The sequence below is a fragment of the Lampris incognitus genome, chromosome 15 (genome assembly GCF_029633865.1).
Source record: "Lampris incognitus isolate fLamInc1 chromosome 15, fLamInc1.hap2, whole genome shotgun sequence".
Lineage (NCBI taxonomy): Eukaryota > Metazoa > Chordata > Actinopteri > Lampriformes > Lampridae > Lampris > Lampris incognitus.
The window spans coordinates 46,049,227-46,064,398 of NC_079225.1; the positions used below are offsets into that span (position 1 = coordinate 46,049,227).

The 15,172-nt window shown below is 47.5% G+C and overlaps 1 protein-coding gene across 2 annotated transcripts in view; it reads right to left on the bottom strand.

Moving 5' to 3' along the window:
- Window positions 1-4,733: 4,733 nt before the first annotated feature.
- Window positions 4,734-15,172, bottom strand: part of LOC130125561 (filamin-A-interacting protein 1) — a 102,590-nt gene continuing 92,151 nt past the window's right edge. For both annotated transcript variants that reach the window (XM_056295161.1, XM_056295162.1), the window contains exons 6-7: window positions 7,054-9,832; window positions 4,734-5,508 (exon numbers count right to left, since the gene is read on the bottom strand). In XM_056295161.1, coding sequence (XP_056151136.1) covers window positions 5,320-5,508; window positions 7,054-9,832 — 2,968 coding nt within the window. In that variant the 3' untranslated portion in view covers window positions 4,734-5,319. The remainder of the gene's footprint in view (window positions 5,509-7,053; window positions 9,833-15,172) is intronic.

Sequence of the window (15,172 nt, forward strand, 5' to 3'; positions counted from 1 at the left end):
GCCTTAATGCGTTGCATCACTGTCACCTGGCCTACTTCTCCCGAGTGTGGATCACAGTAATTAAACCCTTTTAATTGAACCCGAGCCGTTTATGAAATCCAGCACGGAAAAGCAAATGCCACCTCTCTCTTGTACTGCCACTGGTGTGCTCCGTGCCCTCTTAACCCGGACACCGGTTCTGATCCAACTGCATTATAACATGGCCTACATCCCCTCTGACACACACCATACATTTATCTCTATGATTACATTAACCTCACCATACATTTATCTCTATGATTACATGAACCTCACCATACATTTATCTGTATGATTACATTAACCTCACCATACATTTATCTCTATGATTACATGAATCCCACCATACATTTATCTGTATGATTACATTAACCTCACCATACATTTATCTCTATGATTACATGAATCCCACCATACATTTATCTCTATGATTACATTAACCTCACCATACATTTATCTCTATGATTACATGAACCTCACCATACATTTATCTCTATTACATTAACCTCACCATACATTTATCTGTATGATTACATGAACCTCACCATACATTTATCTGTATGATTACATTAACCTCACCATACATGAATCTCACCATACATTTATCTCTATGATTACATGAATCTCACCATACATTTATCTCTATGATTACATGAATCTCACCATACATTTATCTCTGTGATCACACAGCCCAGCAGTGCACCTCCCGGTAGCATGCAGCTTTCCAGTCTTCAAGCTGTGGTCCAGTCTTCACTGTGAGATAATGATATCTTCTGTCCTATTTGACCCAAACTGGTGATGTTTATTGACCCCCCCCCCCTCCGAATTTGACATAAACGTCTGCTTTCTACACTCCTGTTCCAATGGGTTAGCTTCCCCTCAAACTGTGCACGTGTCCCAGCTGATCGTCTGACTTGGACTGGCACACCACTGTTGTGTCTTTCCAATGTTCTCTTAACAAGGGCATCAACAGACCCATCAAACTCTTATGCATTGATATAAAAACTTCCTCTATCCTTTGTAGTGCCATCCCAATAATTTGTAATAATTTGTTGTATGTTTAAAAGAATCCCAACTTTTTATTTTTTTTTCCAACTTGAAGCTTAAAATGCCGGCTCTGCAAAGCTCTTGTTTGGATACTTCCAACATCTGCCTGTTTCTCCATAAATCCAGCGTTTTGCTTGAATGTGGTTGCACAAAGCTTTGGTGGGTTCATTCTCTCTGGGTCCCACTCACATCCACAGCTGCGGGGAAACGGTTCCTGTCTGGGACACTAAATCCTGCCTTAATCTAGTTGCCTTCAATAAGCGACACAACATATTTACTGCATCAGTTGATAATGACACGCAGTCACTGAAATCTGATTGCACTGAAGAACAAAGCCACGTTGTAATTTCTAAAATGTGTTGGCTAAATGAAATGAACGTTTTGCACGAGCTGCCAAAGCAACTCTTTTAGGCACTGTGAAAGTTCATTTGTCACGAAATCTAAAACAGACCCAGTGTTGTACAAATGACTTAACATGGTCATCCATTCTTAATGGAATGTGTCTTTTCCCCCCCAAAGATGCACGAATTACTTGTTATCTGGAAGGGTGTTTGTTGGTGTCATCCCCTATCTGTGGAAATAAAACTGACAAGCATACCAAGTCTTTTTATTGTTATTATTGTAACTTTGAACAACATGGACGATATGGTTCTGAAGCGCACGGAAAGTGAAACCACGTGTTTCTGCAAAAAATCGTGTAGCACAGTAAATACATTCGCGCTGTCATGGTCCAACGTGGGCTTTTGTTTGCGCAGGCCTGTTTAGCACTGATTACCACAAATAATATGAAATCTGTCTCTTAGTAAACCTTCAAAGATGTAGATTCCTGCCTCTGATTTCCCATCACGCCGCCCATGCTCGTTTCATTACGCTGATTAAGTACCATAATTGGACCACAAAAGAAAACGATGGATTATCCCAAGTCAGTGCATCCACAACACAGAGCCCAAACAAACATGCAAAATGTCATTGAAGTAGGATGGTCGGCATCACGAGCGTGTGTTCTTCAGAAAACCCTAAACGATCCATTGCCTTCTGAAGCCTGGACTATATTTCCTGATAATGACCGACTGGTTGCTCGTTATCAGGAAATGACTAACCCAATAGAGTGTTTTAGAGGAGGATATTGTCTTTCCGTTGCAGTGCTTAGCGCGGTCGCCTCACAGCAAGAAGGCCCTGGGTTCGAGCCCCGGGGTAGTCCGACCTTGGGGGTCGTCCCGGGTCGTCCTCTGTGTGGAGTTTGCATGTTCTCCCCGTGTCTGTGTGGGTTTCCTCCGGGGGCTCCGGTTTCCTCCCACAGTCCAAAGACATGTAGGTCAGGTGGATCGGCCATACTACATTGCCCCTAGCTAGAAATGTTTGTGTGTGTGTGTGTGTGTGTATGTCAGCCCTGTGTGGTTGTCTGGAGGCCTGTCCAGGGTGTCTCCCCACCCTGGACAGGCCCAGTGACTGCTGGGATAGGCTCCAGCAACCCTGCAACCCTGAGAGTCACTTGTTTCTTCACACTACATCACCGTTGCTGTCATTTTTTCTCCAGCAGGGTGCAAAGGTTACGTCTCTCAGGGAAAACTGTGTCATAAAGTAAAGGAGTGAGTGTGTGATAGTCGTGTGCAACATTTAGTGTAAAATGACCTCCAGCGCGCACTGGGGTGGTTTGCAGCCGAGTGTGAAATGGCCGGGATGAGAGTCAGCACCTCCAAGTCTGAGGCCGTGGTTCTCTACCGGAAAATGGTGGATTGCTCCCTCCGGGTTGGGGATGAGTTGTTGCCTCAAGTGAAGGAGTTCAAGTATCTCGGGGTCTTGTTCACGAGTGAGGGTGGATGGAGCAGGAGATTGACAGGTGGATTGGTGCAGCATCAGCAGTAATGCGGACGTTGTACCGGACCGTTGTGGTGAAGAGGGAGCTGAGCCGGAAGGCAAAGCTCTAAATTTACCAATCAGTCTTGGTTCCAACCCTCACCTATGGTCATGAGCTTTGGGTGGTGACTGAAGGGGTGAGATCACGGATACAAGCGGCTGAAATGAGTGTCCTCCGTAGGGTGTCTGGGCTCAGCCTTAGAGATAGGGTGAGGAGCTCGGACATCCGGAGGGAGCTCGGAGTAGAGCCGCTGCTCCTTCGCGGAGCCAGTTGAGGTGGTTCAGGCATCTGATTAGGATGCCTCCTGGGTGACTTCCTTTGGAGGTTTTCCGGGCACGTCCAACTGGGGGGAGACCCCGGGGTAGACCCAGAACTCGTTGAAGGGACTACATGTCCAATCTGGCCGGGGAACGCCTTGGGATCCCCCAGGAGGAGCTGGAGGGCGTTGCTGGGGAGAGGGATGTCTGGAGCGCCCTACTTAGCTAGCTGCCACCGTGACCCAACCCCGGAGAAGCAGCTGATGATGAGATGAGATGAGCGATGAGCTGATGAGATGCTGTTGCATAGCTGCTGACTGGAGACCCCATCTAGCCCTCATACGTCGTCTCTGTGGCTCTGATCAGAGTATTACTTCTGGACTTCCCTGAAGGGCAGAGGTCAGATGTTTTCATGTTGGCTGACTTGGCTCAATAATCACACATGGCTTACATTTCCTGCAGGGAGGTAGGTCACATTATCAGTATCTAATCCTACCAAATGTTTAATTCAAATTGTTATCGACCATCTGTGAAAACTTCTCAGCATAACTGATACCAGACCGCTGCCAAGTTCACTGAGGACGTGTGCAGTGGAATCTGATGGAAACACAGAGGAACTGTTGTCAGACCACATCTGCTAAAGGCAGACAAGGCTCCCCAGGAGTGAAGAATGAAAACACGATGACAGTTGGAGTTAGGGTTAGAGAGTTTTGTCTTCCACAACAGAAAGGTTGATGAATAGGTGAGAAGTCAAAGAACCAGGTTTTGAGTGACTTGATGGCTCTACAGAAGGGACACGTCTCAGAGGTGACCGATGGTCCCTCTTCATTTTACATGTTTGCAGGATGAACGGACACGATGCACGTTTTGTTCTGACAAAACAGTTGCACAAACATGGATCAAGAGACCCGCTTTTGATAAATCCCTGTTCTTCTCCCCATTTAGGAACCAGGGCAGCAGGTTGATAGAATGCCTTCCTGTTGATGCTGGTTTATTCCACCATGTTTTACCCAGAGACACGTCCCTGACCAGTCCACAGTAACAAGAAGTTACAGAAGAAATATTTTACTGACGTTTATTTGTTTGGCTAAAAGATCAAAATATTCTAACGACCACGGATGACTAGACTCGCTAGCCCTTGGCTAACGGGTCGGATCCTTTAGTCGAAAGCCGGGAACCGCCGCAGCCGAGACGCAAACCCGGGTCTCCTGCACCACGGGCGACTACACTAACCAGTCGACTAAAGGATCCAACCCGTTAGCCAAGGGCTAGCGAGTCTAGTCTAGTCGTGGTGGTTACAATATGTGTTTTTAACGGGCTACTGCTGTTACTGATAATGGATTTGAATTCAGTGTCAAAATCATGTAGTGAAGCAGTCCTTTGCTAAACCGAAGCCTGTGGAAAGTGCATTGCTGAACGATGCGGGTTGGGTGCGTTGTTCTGGGTTGTATTATGGAGGTATCCTAACGGATTCTGACCTGCTTTTCACGTCACACAAATATGACGCAAGAACAACACACACATCACACAAGAACAACACGGGGAAAGGAAGGCACCATGAGAAATGTCGTACTCTTGTTTTATTTCAGTGTCTGTCACAAATCAGATTATATAGGAAAGTTCCCACGTGGCCAGCAACGCTCAGCCAGCATCACGGGAGACCTCCCTTAGCAGCGCCGAAAGGAAAACCTGCCACGGGTGAGACACGAGTGATGAGATGAAAAGCTAAAAATGAAAAGTAGACGTCTGTGCGGTCACCAAGGTGAAATGGATCAGAACGTGCTCACTCCAACCAAAGCGGTGCTTTCAGTCACATCCCAACATGCCACGGGATGCCTCATCACATGACCTTAAGCAACAACCCATGACAAATAAAAGGTTATCATTCTAGCCCTTTATAAAACATCAAACTTTGATAATTACAAACTGAATGTCTGAATAAGATAAAATAGTGTTCGCAATCCACCACGCGATGCTTTGTTGAGCCAACACGTGTCAGCAGACATGAGCGACAGATGTGTAGGCCCCGTCATCGCTCTCCTCCTTATGAGGCCTGTTTCCTCTTTGGCAGCAGATCGAAAACTCATTCAGGAGGTGCATTTAGTAACTCCTCGCCATGGCAACTTGTTTCTTTGACTCTCAGTTCTTCCCCCCTGAGGAGCACACCATCGACTTCCTCAGCTCAATTTTCATGGACTGACTCTCGGCTCGTGACTCTAACCTGGTCACCGCAGAGACCCCCACAGCTGCCTTGCCGACTGGTCTCGTACCTTTGGACACAGGGATCCGCGTGGCCGTGATGCGAGGTGACTGCATGTCCGACCCGGGCTGCAGAAGAAGACAAGACACCATAAGACACCGGCACAGGCAGAAATTTGACCCTTGTTAGTCATCCATCCATCCATATCCAAAACGCCTATCCTGCTCTCAGGGTCGCTGGGGGCCTATCCCAGCAGTCATTGGGCGGCAGACGGGGAGACACCCTGGACAGGCCGCCAGGCCATCACAGGGCCCACACACCCACGCACAACTAGGGACAATTTAGTACGGCCGATTCACCTGACCTACATGTGTTTGGACTGTGGGAGGAAACCGGAGCACCAGGAGGAAACCCACACAGACACGGGGAGAACATGCAAACTCCACACAGAGGATGACCCGGGATGAGCCCCAAGGTTGGACTACCCCGGGGCTCGAACCCAGGACCTTCTTGTTGTGAGGCGACCGCGCTAACCACTGCGCCGCCGTGCCGCTTGTTAATCATACAAAGTGCTAAAACACGCTGGTTAACCTTTAGACAAGTTTTATGCAACCTGCAGTTGCAAAAGGTGTTACCACATGTACATCAGTTTATAAGGCTTGGCCAGGGCAGGCCGTCTTGGATATTGACTGACATGACATGAGTTTGCTGAATAAGGGAATTTGAAGTCATCTTGTCTTAGCTTAGTTTACCTTCGTTTCTCTTATCCTACACTGCAAACATGGTACATCTGAACAGGTCTGACAGTCTTCAAATCAGACAGATATATCTTCTCTATCTTCCAGAATCATTTACTCATCAAGCACTGACTGCACAAGATTATTTACCATTATTCACAAATGTTTATCTCCAGGTATCTAATGTAGTTACTTCAACTTAAAAAAGAAAATTTTTTAGAAGTTTGAAAGCTTTTTGTGGAGAACTGCTTTAAGTGGCTTTCTCTACTAATGACGTGATTAAACTTAAGTTATACTTCAGACGAGATAGAATATCCCAACATCAGCACAATTTGTTTCAAGATTTCTGGTCTTTCAGGTAAACAAGAGATTTTATCAGTTCAAGAAATCTTACCAAGCATCGGCACATTAATTGACTTGTTTTCAGGGTTTTCTTACTTCAATAAGATCATTTTTGTCTCAATTTTGCCATGGCAGTTTTGCAGTGTATATTCTTTTCTTGTCTTACAACATCCAAATTGGTCATCTCTTGCCTATGTTTATTTAAAAGAGGTGAATTGTTGTCAGTTGGTGCCAGGAAAGTTGTGTGCTTCAATCCAAGGCGCACTAAAAAGGTGGAAAATTCTTTCCAGGGTGATGTAAGGCACATCGAGCATTCCAGTGTTAGAATTAATCACATGTGAGAGAGGTGTTCACTGGTCTATACCTGGACAGAGGGCTATCTAGGGAGCCCACATCACCTGATATCATTCTGAAACATTTCAGAAGCAACTGCAAAAGATTAAAAATTGTTCAGATATTTTTGTTCGTGGATCAAAGAGCAAAATATACTTTGATTCACTCATTCAGAAAGGAAGCTGGAGAATGCACATCACATATGAAGAAATGCTGAAAGATTTGAGCCATTAAACATGTAAAACTTTCTAAGGTCTTTACCACAGACTGTGTTGGTCTGGAGGAAGTAGAGGTGATAGGCGTGATTGTTATGCTGCTCGTCATTTTGCTGAGAGTCATCTTCCCCGACGATGCAGGTGACTGACGTGGGGAGCGCAGGACAGTGCCTGTCAGGGTCTCTTTACTCTCTGAAGCGAGGCCCAGAGGTCTGACTGTCACTGTAGGGCTGCTGCAACTCTCCGAGGGCCTCTTAAACTGCGACCCAAGGTGGATGTGGATCTTGTTGTCTTCTGTGGTGATAATGTTACTGTTGGCATTGTATTTCTTAACTGCCACAGGTGCGGTTTGCTGTTCGGAGCCCAACTTGAGCACAGTGCGGCCCGCGGTGGTTTCTTGGGTCTCGGTTGAGGCACATGCCTCCACCAATGGGGTAGTGCTGACTGTGATGATGGACACAGGTGACTGAGGGCTGTCCGGAGACTTCGCTCTAGAAATTGTGGTTATTGTGACGGGAGATTTGGCTCGATTGGTACCGCCCATTGCCTCGCCAGACTTGGTCTTTGAGGCGACTGTGGTGGGCTTGGGGACAATGGTGATGCGAGGTTTCTGAAGGCCCAGCGTAGGGATGATGGTGGTGCTGGAGAAGAAGTCCTCTGCTCGAGGACTGGTGATTTCCAGGGTGGCAGTGCTGTTCTCGCGGTCGGGGGTCACTCGTATGTGCAGTGGCTGGCCTGGCTTCTGTGACATGGTCAGCTCAGGTGGTTGGAGTGAAGACACTCCATCAATAACAGGGCCAATCCTCTCTGGAGTGGTGGGAGTGACTGTGACCACCTCCTTCTTTTTCATCCAGGGGATCCAGGATTTTCTCGTGCCCAATTCTGATGCTGCTGGGGGGTAACGTTCCAGCACCGCTGGTTTTTTCACACCACGCTGTCTCAGGTTGCTCATCAAGTTGTTCTCCTCTTGGACTGACTTTCTGATAAAGCCTGCTGCCGTCTCCTCCTCGGTGGGCTCACCGGTGGCAGCATCTGTCTGTACTGCGGTGGAGGTGACCGGGATGTCGACCATCCTCCTGCCATTCATACTAGGCCTCAGGGCACGGCTGTAACGCTTAGTGGCCTCTAGTTCCTCGGTGAGATTTGCAACTTCGTGGCTCATGCTCCTTTTCTTGTCCTCCTCTTCGATGAACCTATGCTGGAGGATGGCATAATCAACTTGCAGCTGGGAGAGCTGGTCCTCTTTGTTCATCAGTTCATGGATCTTCTCCTTCAGGGCTTGCACATCTGCCTGAAGCTGCCTGGACTTGGCTTCCTCCATTTTGCAGCGAATCCGCAGCTCGGCCTCTTGGCTCACCATTTCTCCCTTTTCGATGGCTTTGTTTCTGGCAATCTGACCCTTCATTTCCTCCAACAGCTGAGAAAGGGCCTTGCCCTTATCCTGCTCGTTTCTGAATTTCTTCTCCAGTAGGTCATATTCATCTTCTGTCTTCATTAAATCTCCTTCCACAACCTCCAGTTGTTTGAGGCGGTTTTTCAGCCGGTCAATCTCCAGCGTGAGCTCACTTACTTTGTTTGCCTCCTCCAGGAGTCTGTTATTTTCCATGGTGGCTCGTCTTCTCAGCGATTCCCTCTCTGCCTCCTCTAGTCCGTCAATTCTGTTTTTCATCACACTTACTTTGGCGATAAGTTCCCTACACTTTTCCTCTTCACCTGCAAGTTTAGTTCTTACTTCATCTCTCTCTTTAGTGAGAGTTGTAACATTGACCTCCATCTCTGATTTGAATTTCAGGAGTTTTTTGCTCTCCTCGATTAGCTTCTCTGTGACTTCCATAACCTTTCCCTGCTCAGCTTTTAACTTTTTATTTAAATCATCACTTTTTTGTTCTTCATGTTTAAGCCTCTCTGCCATGTTTCTCCTTTCGTCCACTAGTATCACTGTAAACGATTTCAGTTTCATGAGGTCATCCTTGAGGACCATCTCTGCCTTTTCAAACTTTGACTCTGAGGACTCTAACTCTTTTACACGGCTCCTCACTACCTCCAGCTCTCTGGCCAGATCCTTCACCACACCCTTCTCTTTTTCCAGGTTGATATGAAGCTGGGAACACTCTGTTTTGCTCTTTGTGAAAGCACCCTCTAATTTTTCCAGTTCAACCATTCTGTTCTGCAGCTTCTCTACCTCCAGTCTTAACTCCTTGCTGTGGTTCTCTTCCTCCTGCAGCCTCTTCCTCAGTTCCCTGCACTGTGTCTCTGTCTTAGTTATCTCCTCATCCTTGCCCTCCATCTCAAGCACTTTTTTCCGTAGGTTCTCCAGTTCTGCCATGAGAGACGAATTCCCACACTCCCCTTTGCTGATTTTCTCTCTCAGCTCCTTGAGGTCGTCCTCAGATTTCTGTAGCACCCTGTTGCTCTCCTCCAGCTCCTCAATCTTGTGCGACAGGCCAGCCAGCTTCAGTCTGAGCTGGCGGCTCTGGGTGTCCTGGTTTGCCAACTTGACGGTCATCTCCTCATGCTCCTGTGCAAACTTGGCAGCCCGGTGCTCAAGCTCAGCCTCCAACTTGAGGACCTTCTGTCCATCCTCCTCAGCAGCTCCGCTGACAGCAGCCAGACGCTGCTCCTTCTCCTGCAGCTTCTCCATGAGCTCTTGGATCTTCTGGCTCTGTTGATCAATCTGCTCAATGTGCAGTTGACGTTCATCCACCAGCATGAGAGCGAAGGACTTGAGCTTGACCAGCTCCCCCCTGACTTTCTCGAGCCTCCTGTTGTTCTCCTTGTCCTTACGAGCCTGATAGGACTTCTCCTGCTCCAGTAGCCTTTTCAGTCTAAAGGAAAAGGGAGGAGAAATAAGAAACGTAAATGGAATTTATTTTTCCGTAAACATTTGGGGTATTTCAAAATTTCTTTTTTTGTGTATTGAGTAATACCAAAAATATCATCTTGTTTTATAAGTGTCTAAGCATGAGGGATATAGTTATGGATATGTATTGATATAGAAAAAGAGAAACCAATGCTTAGTCATGGAAAAACACCGGTGATTAGTTGCTGTCAGTTACCCATGATGGCCTCCATCATCCCGTTTTTCTTCATCTCTAAGGTAACAATGATCCTCATATAATGATTTGAATGAATGACGTGAACAATCCTCAAAGAACATCTGGTAAATCATGAATATGTATTAAGGGATAAGAATATTCATCTTTACGTAGAGAAAAGAAAAGCCGAGGACGAAATCCTCGCTTTGTCACTTCATGATTCCAAGACAGAATGGACATCTTTCAACACCACAAACACATTTAAAACAATCACTCATCAAATCTCCTGAGGAACAAGTCCATGTTCATCTTCATGGTCTTTGTGTGAGTTTTTAAAACACTCTGACTGGCGTCTTCCTTCTTCTGTCTGTTTTTACAACAAAACAAAAAAAGACGAATACACATACTCAAACTTGTCACAAATGACTCCCATCACTTTTCTGTTGTAATCTCCAATCACCCACTAGACCAGTTTTCTCAGGGCAGCTTCAGGGTTTAACTTAAAGTTTTTGCTCTATTTCTGGGCAGTACTGCACCCTAAACTGCTTCTTCTAAGCAGCTCGGAGTCAAACGACCATCTAAACATTCAGAAACGGGAAGCTCGAGTTAATCTCATCAGACAAAAGGAAAATATGCCTGTGATCAACAGGTTTTTCCTTTCGGCGAGTCTGTGTGCGCTGGGAGCCTGAGTGCGGGGGCAGGCAGGCGGGGAAACGGTCGCTGGCGGGTAAGAAAAGGAAGACAGTAAAGGAACAGAATAGAGGCAGGATGATACCTTCATGATTCTAATCACTGGAGTTCACCTTATCCTGGTCACGCAGCTGTGTACAACTGGGGAGAAAAAGGGAGAAAAAACTCCAAATCCAAAATTTCAGAAAAATGTCCTACAGAAAACACCTCACTCAGTATGCATCAAATCATAGTAATCAGTCATAGCTAGTGTGGCACCAACAACACCCGGTGTCGCGGTTCTGTGCGGCCCTGTCACAACACTGCACCACCTGGTGGTCCGAGATGGAAACCATGCAGTGAAGCGGTGCCGCCGACACGTCTCTGAGCGTGATCCTAAGAACCGATGCGGTGTTTTTGGAGTACAGTGTTGTGAAAGGTAACCCTCACCCTCACCCTCATGTTACCCACATCTCCTTAAAACACTGCAGGTGAACGAATCTTGGTTTCACTCTGTGCACCTGTGGCTTTACGAAGCCCCGGCGAGCAAAAGGAATGACATCAGACGGACAAGACGGCGCCAAAACCCCCCTGGCTGTGCAACTCCTGACCCGGCTCTTGGGAATAACACCTGCCTGAGTTCGTGGACTCCAGGTTGATGTTTAACTCGTCTCTGTGGGAGTCTCTTTGTGTATGTCTGTGCTACCGCTTTGAGAGGGAAAGGCCGAGTCTACAACGTGTGACCGCAAACACACAATGTGAGATGGCCGGATGCACAACCAGGACCTCGGCACTCCTCCGCCTGATGCCCGTGGCCGTGTGCCGAGAATGCAGCTACGGTTTTGTACTACGAAACGCCACACGAAGACACTGGAAGTCATTCTGCAGAACACACCTAGTAGCAAACCGATTACGATCTCTCAGACTCCCTCAGGTCCGCTGCAAACACACACACACACACACACACACACACACACACACACACACACACACACACACAAACACACACACACACACACAAACACACACACACACACACATACATTACAAAACTTACCCACAAGTGAGGATGCAGGGCAGTTCTGTCCATCTCGAAGTGTATTATTTGGCTTCTGGAGGAGCTGTGTTGAGGAGACGCCCCCCCCACACTCCCCCTCACCCCCCCTCCCTCCCTCCCTCTCCAGACTCAGCGGGGAATTAGCCATCACATTCCAAACATGTCATCAGACAGACAATGAAAGGTGAACGTGGTGTAAAGGAGCGCCGCTGGGCCGCTTGCTGATGTCATCCGTGCCATATATGGCACAGGGAGGCCCTGCCCTCTGTTTGGACGCGGAGGAGGTGGAGGAGGGGGGAGCAAATCTCCCCCACGTAAGAAGCACAACGGGGGATCTGAGAGAATCTCCACAGGTGTGAGAAAACAGATATCTCTTCCTGTACTTTTCAACTTTAAACTGCCGGGTCCTCTTCCTCTACTCTGGCCTGACCCAGTTGCCCCGCACCCCCACCTCCTCACCCCGGCCGTCTTGCGACCGGTTAGCGTTACCATAGAAACGAGGCAGCGATGCGAGGGGAGAGTATTGTTTTGGGGTGAACAATGCCGGGCTGGCCCGAGCCCTCTGGTTATAATCCTGTGTACGGTGCAGAGCAGACACACACACACACACACACACACACACACACACACACACACACACACACACACACACACACGGGGGCATAAACGGCACAGCGAAGGCGAGTCTGGAGGAGGACCACTCCTCTGGACCGGCAGGAGAAACAGCACCGGCTGCAGACAGCCCCCCCCCCCCAGAATTATACCCAAATATTTATCATAAATATTGATTATATAGATATATCTCAGGAGTCTGTTTCAGGTGTTATCAGTCAGCCGTGACTTATTCCTTATTCTTGGTTGCTTATAACGTTGGTAGCCAAGAAATTCATAAAGCTTCTTTCACCGTTTCGGTCTTTGAGAATCAGCCAGAAGAACGAGCTGCAGGATGAAAACGTAGAGGTTCCACACTCACGGTCCAGCCCGTCCCAGCACAACAGCAGCACCGCTGTCCGAGGAACATCCGGATTTACGCAAAGGACGGCGGGGATTATGTCACCGGGGGGACATAAATGTGTTTGATGGAGGGCAGGTTGGATGGACAGACCGCTTGATTAAATCAAACAACATATGACGCCGACCACCACCACCCCCACCCCCACCACCACCACCACCTCTCTCCAGCTGAGCAACACATCTAAATGGAACAATTCCATGCTGACAACGTGGTTATGAAAATCTGAATGTTGAACCCACTTTAGTTCAGCTTTGTCCCTGAAGAGCTTGACTTTCATGCAATAAGATACAGAGAAGAGACGATAGATAGATGGATAGATGGATAGATAGATAGATAGATAGATAGATAGATAGATAGATAGATAGATAGATAGATAGATAGATAGATAGATAGATAGATAGATAGATAGATAGATAGATAGATAGATAGATAGATAGTTAGATAGATAGATAGATAGATAGATAGATAGATAGATAGATAGATAGATAGATAGATAGATAGATAGATAGATAGATAGATAGATAGATAGATGATGGATAGTTAGATAGATAGATAGATAGATAGATAGATAGATAGATAGATAGATAGATAGATAGATAGATAGATAGATAGATAGATAGATAGATAGATAGATAGAAAGATAGATGATGGATAGTTAGATAGATAGATGTTCACCAACGCCCGTCACCATCGGAGCTATTGATTTGCATTTGTTTAGCAGTGACGGTGGTTGGGGGTGTTAGTTTCCACTTCATTGTTCAGTGGTCATGAGAGTGGTTGGAGCCGTTAGTGAGCGACTGTTGTTCTTGGAGGCTAGGCTTCTTGAGTCTCCTGGGTAGAGATGAAAGGACGGCATTGTAAGTGGGAGATAGGTGGTGTCGCAGACCTCCTCCTCTGTTGAGGGATGGTTTTTCCAGTTCCACATAGATGGCTTCCTTCACCCCTCTTTCAAACCATCTATCTTCTCTGTCCAAAATGTGTACGTTGCTGTCCTGGAAGGAGTGTGTCTTCTCCTTTAGGTGTAGATAGACTGCTGAGTCTTGTCCTGAGGAGTGTGGCCTTCTGTGTTGGGCCATCCGTTTGTGTAGTGGTCGTTTGGTTTCTCCTATGTGGCCTTGGGCTCAGAAGTCAGTGGGCATGTCAACGGGACAGCTGAGCAAGTCACACAGCTCACCGCTGGTTCAGACGATTCGCTCTTCAAGGCATCATCGACGGTGCTCCCTGCTCATATCAGCTGCTGCTCATCTCCATCATGACACCAGTAACGCTTTTTATTCTATTGTAGAAGAAATATTTTCCACATTCATTCATTCATTCATACTCACTGAACTCAGCGGAGGGGCCTCAGTAACGTTCTTCTGGGTTTTAGTTTTATTTTACAAAACTTTATTTTTACCCAGCAGAAGGTCTGATACAGGCGGCATGATGGTGCAGTGGTTAGCGCGGTCACCTCACAGCAAGAAGGTCCTGGGTTCGAGCCCCGGGGTACTCCAACCTTGGGGGTCGTCCCGGGTCGTCCTCTGTGTGGAGTTTGCATGTTCTCCCCGTGTCTGTGTGGGTTTCCTCCGGGGCTCCAGTTTCCTCCCACAGTCCAAAGACATGTAGGTCAGGTGAATCAGCTGGACTACATTGCCCCTAGGTGTGTGTGTGTGTGTGTGTGTGTGTGTGTGTGTGTGTGTGTGTGTGTGTGTGTGTGTGTGTGTGTGTGTCGGCCCTATGATGGCCTGGTGGCCTGTCCAGGGTGTCTCCCCGCCTGCCGCCCAGGGACTGCTGGGATAGGCTCCAGCATCCCCGCCACCCTGGCAGCAGGATAAGCGGTTCAGATAATGGATGGATGGAAGAGGTCTGATACACGTTCTTTCCCTGCTCTCCTGTGGTTGTCGTAACTTTCTGGATCTCATCATATCATCCTACGGGGCAAACGTCCACCATCTGCCACCTATGTTAGCTACGTACATCACCCATTCCTATTTTCCGCAGACATGTAAGCGCTCAGACGTGAGGGACGTGGAGTAGACAGCGCTGCGTGACGGTGTTATGGACCATGTCCATGCCGACAAAGCCTCCATCGTGTCTCGGTGAAGCATTCAGTGGGTTCCTATCAGACCCATCAGCCAAACCTCAGAATCAGGGTTTTATCTGATGGAGCAACCAAACCAACCGTCCGTTCGCTCTTCTTTAGGAAGGAAGCAGGAATAACTGCCATCCGCAGTTGTTTTCTAACCCATTTAAAGGGCATTTCAGCAGGTTTCAAGGGCTTGTGGGTAATAAAACCAACTCATTAGAACAACGAGCTCGCACCTCCTTCACCTTTCACTTCTCATGGGCAGTTTCTCACTGGGCCTTCAGTGATGCGTGCAGCAGGCCGTGTGATGTCATCACTCCTGTC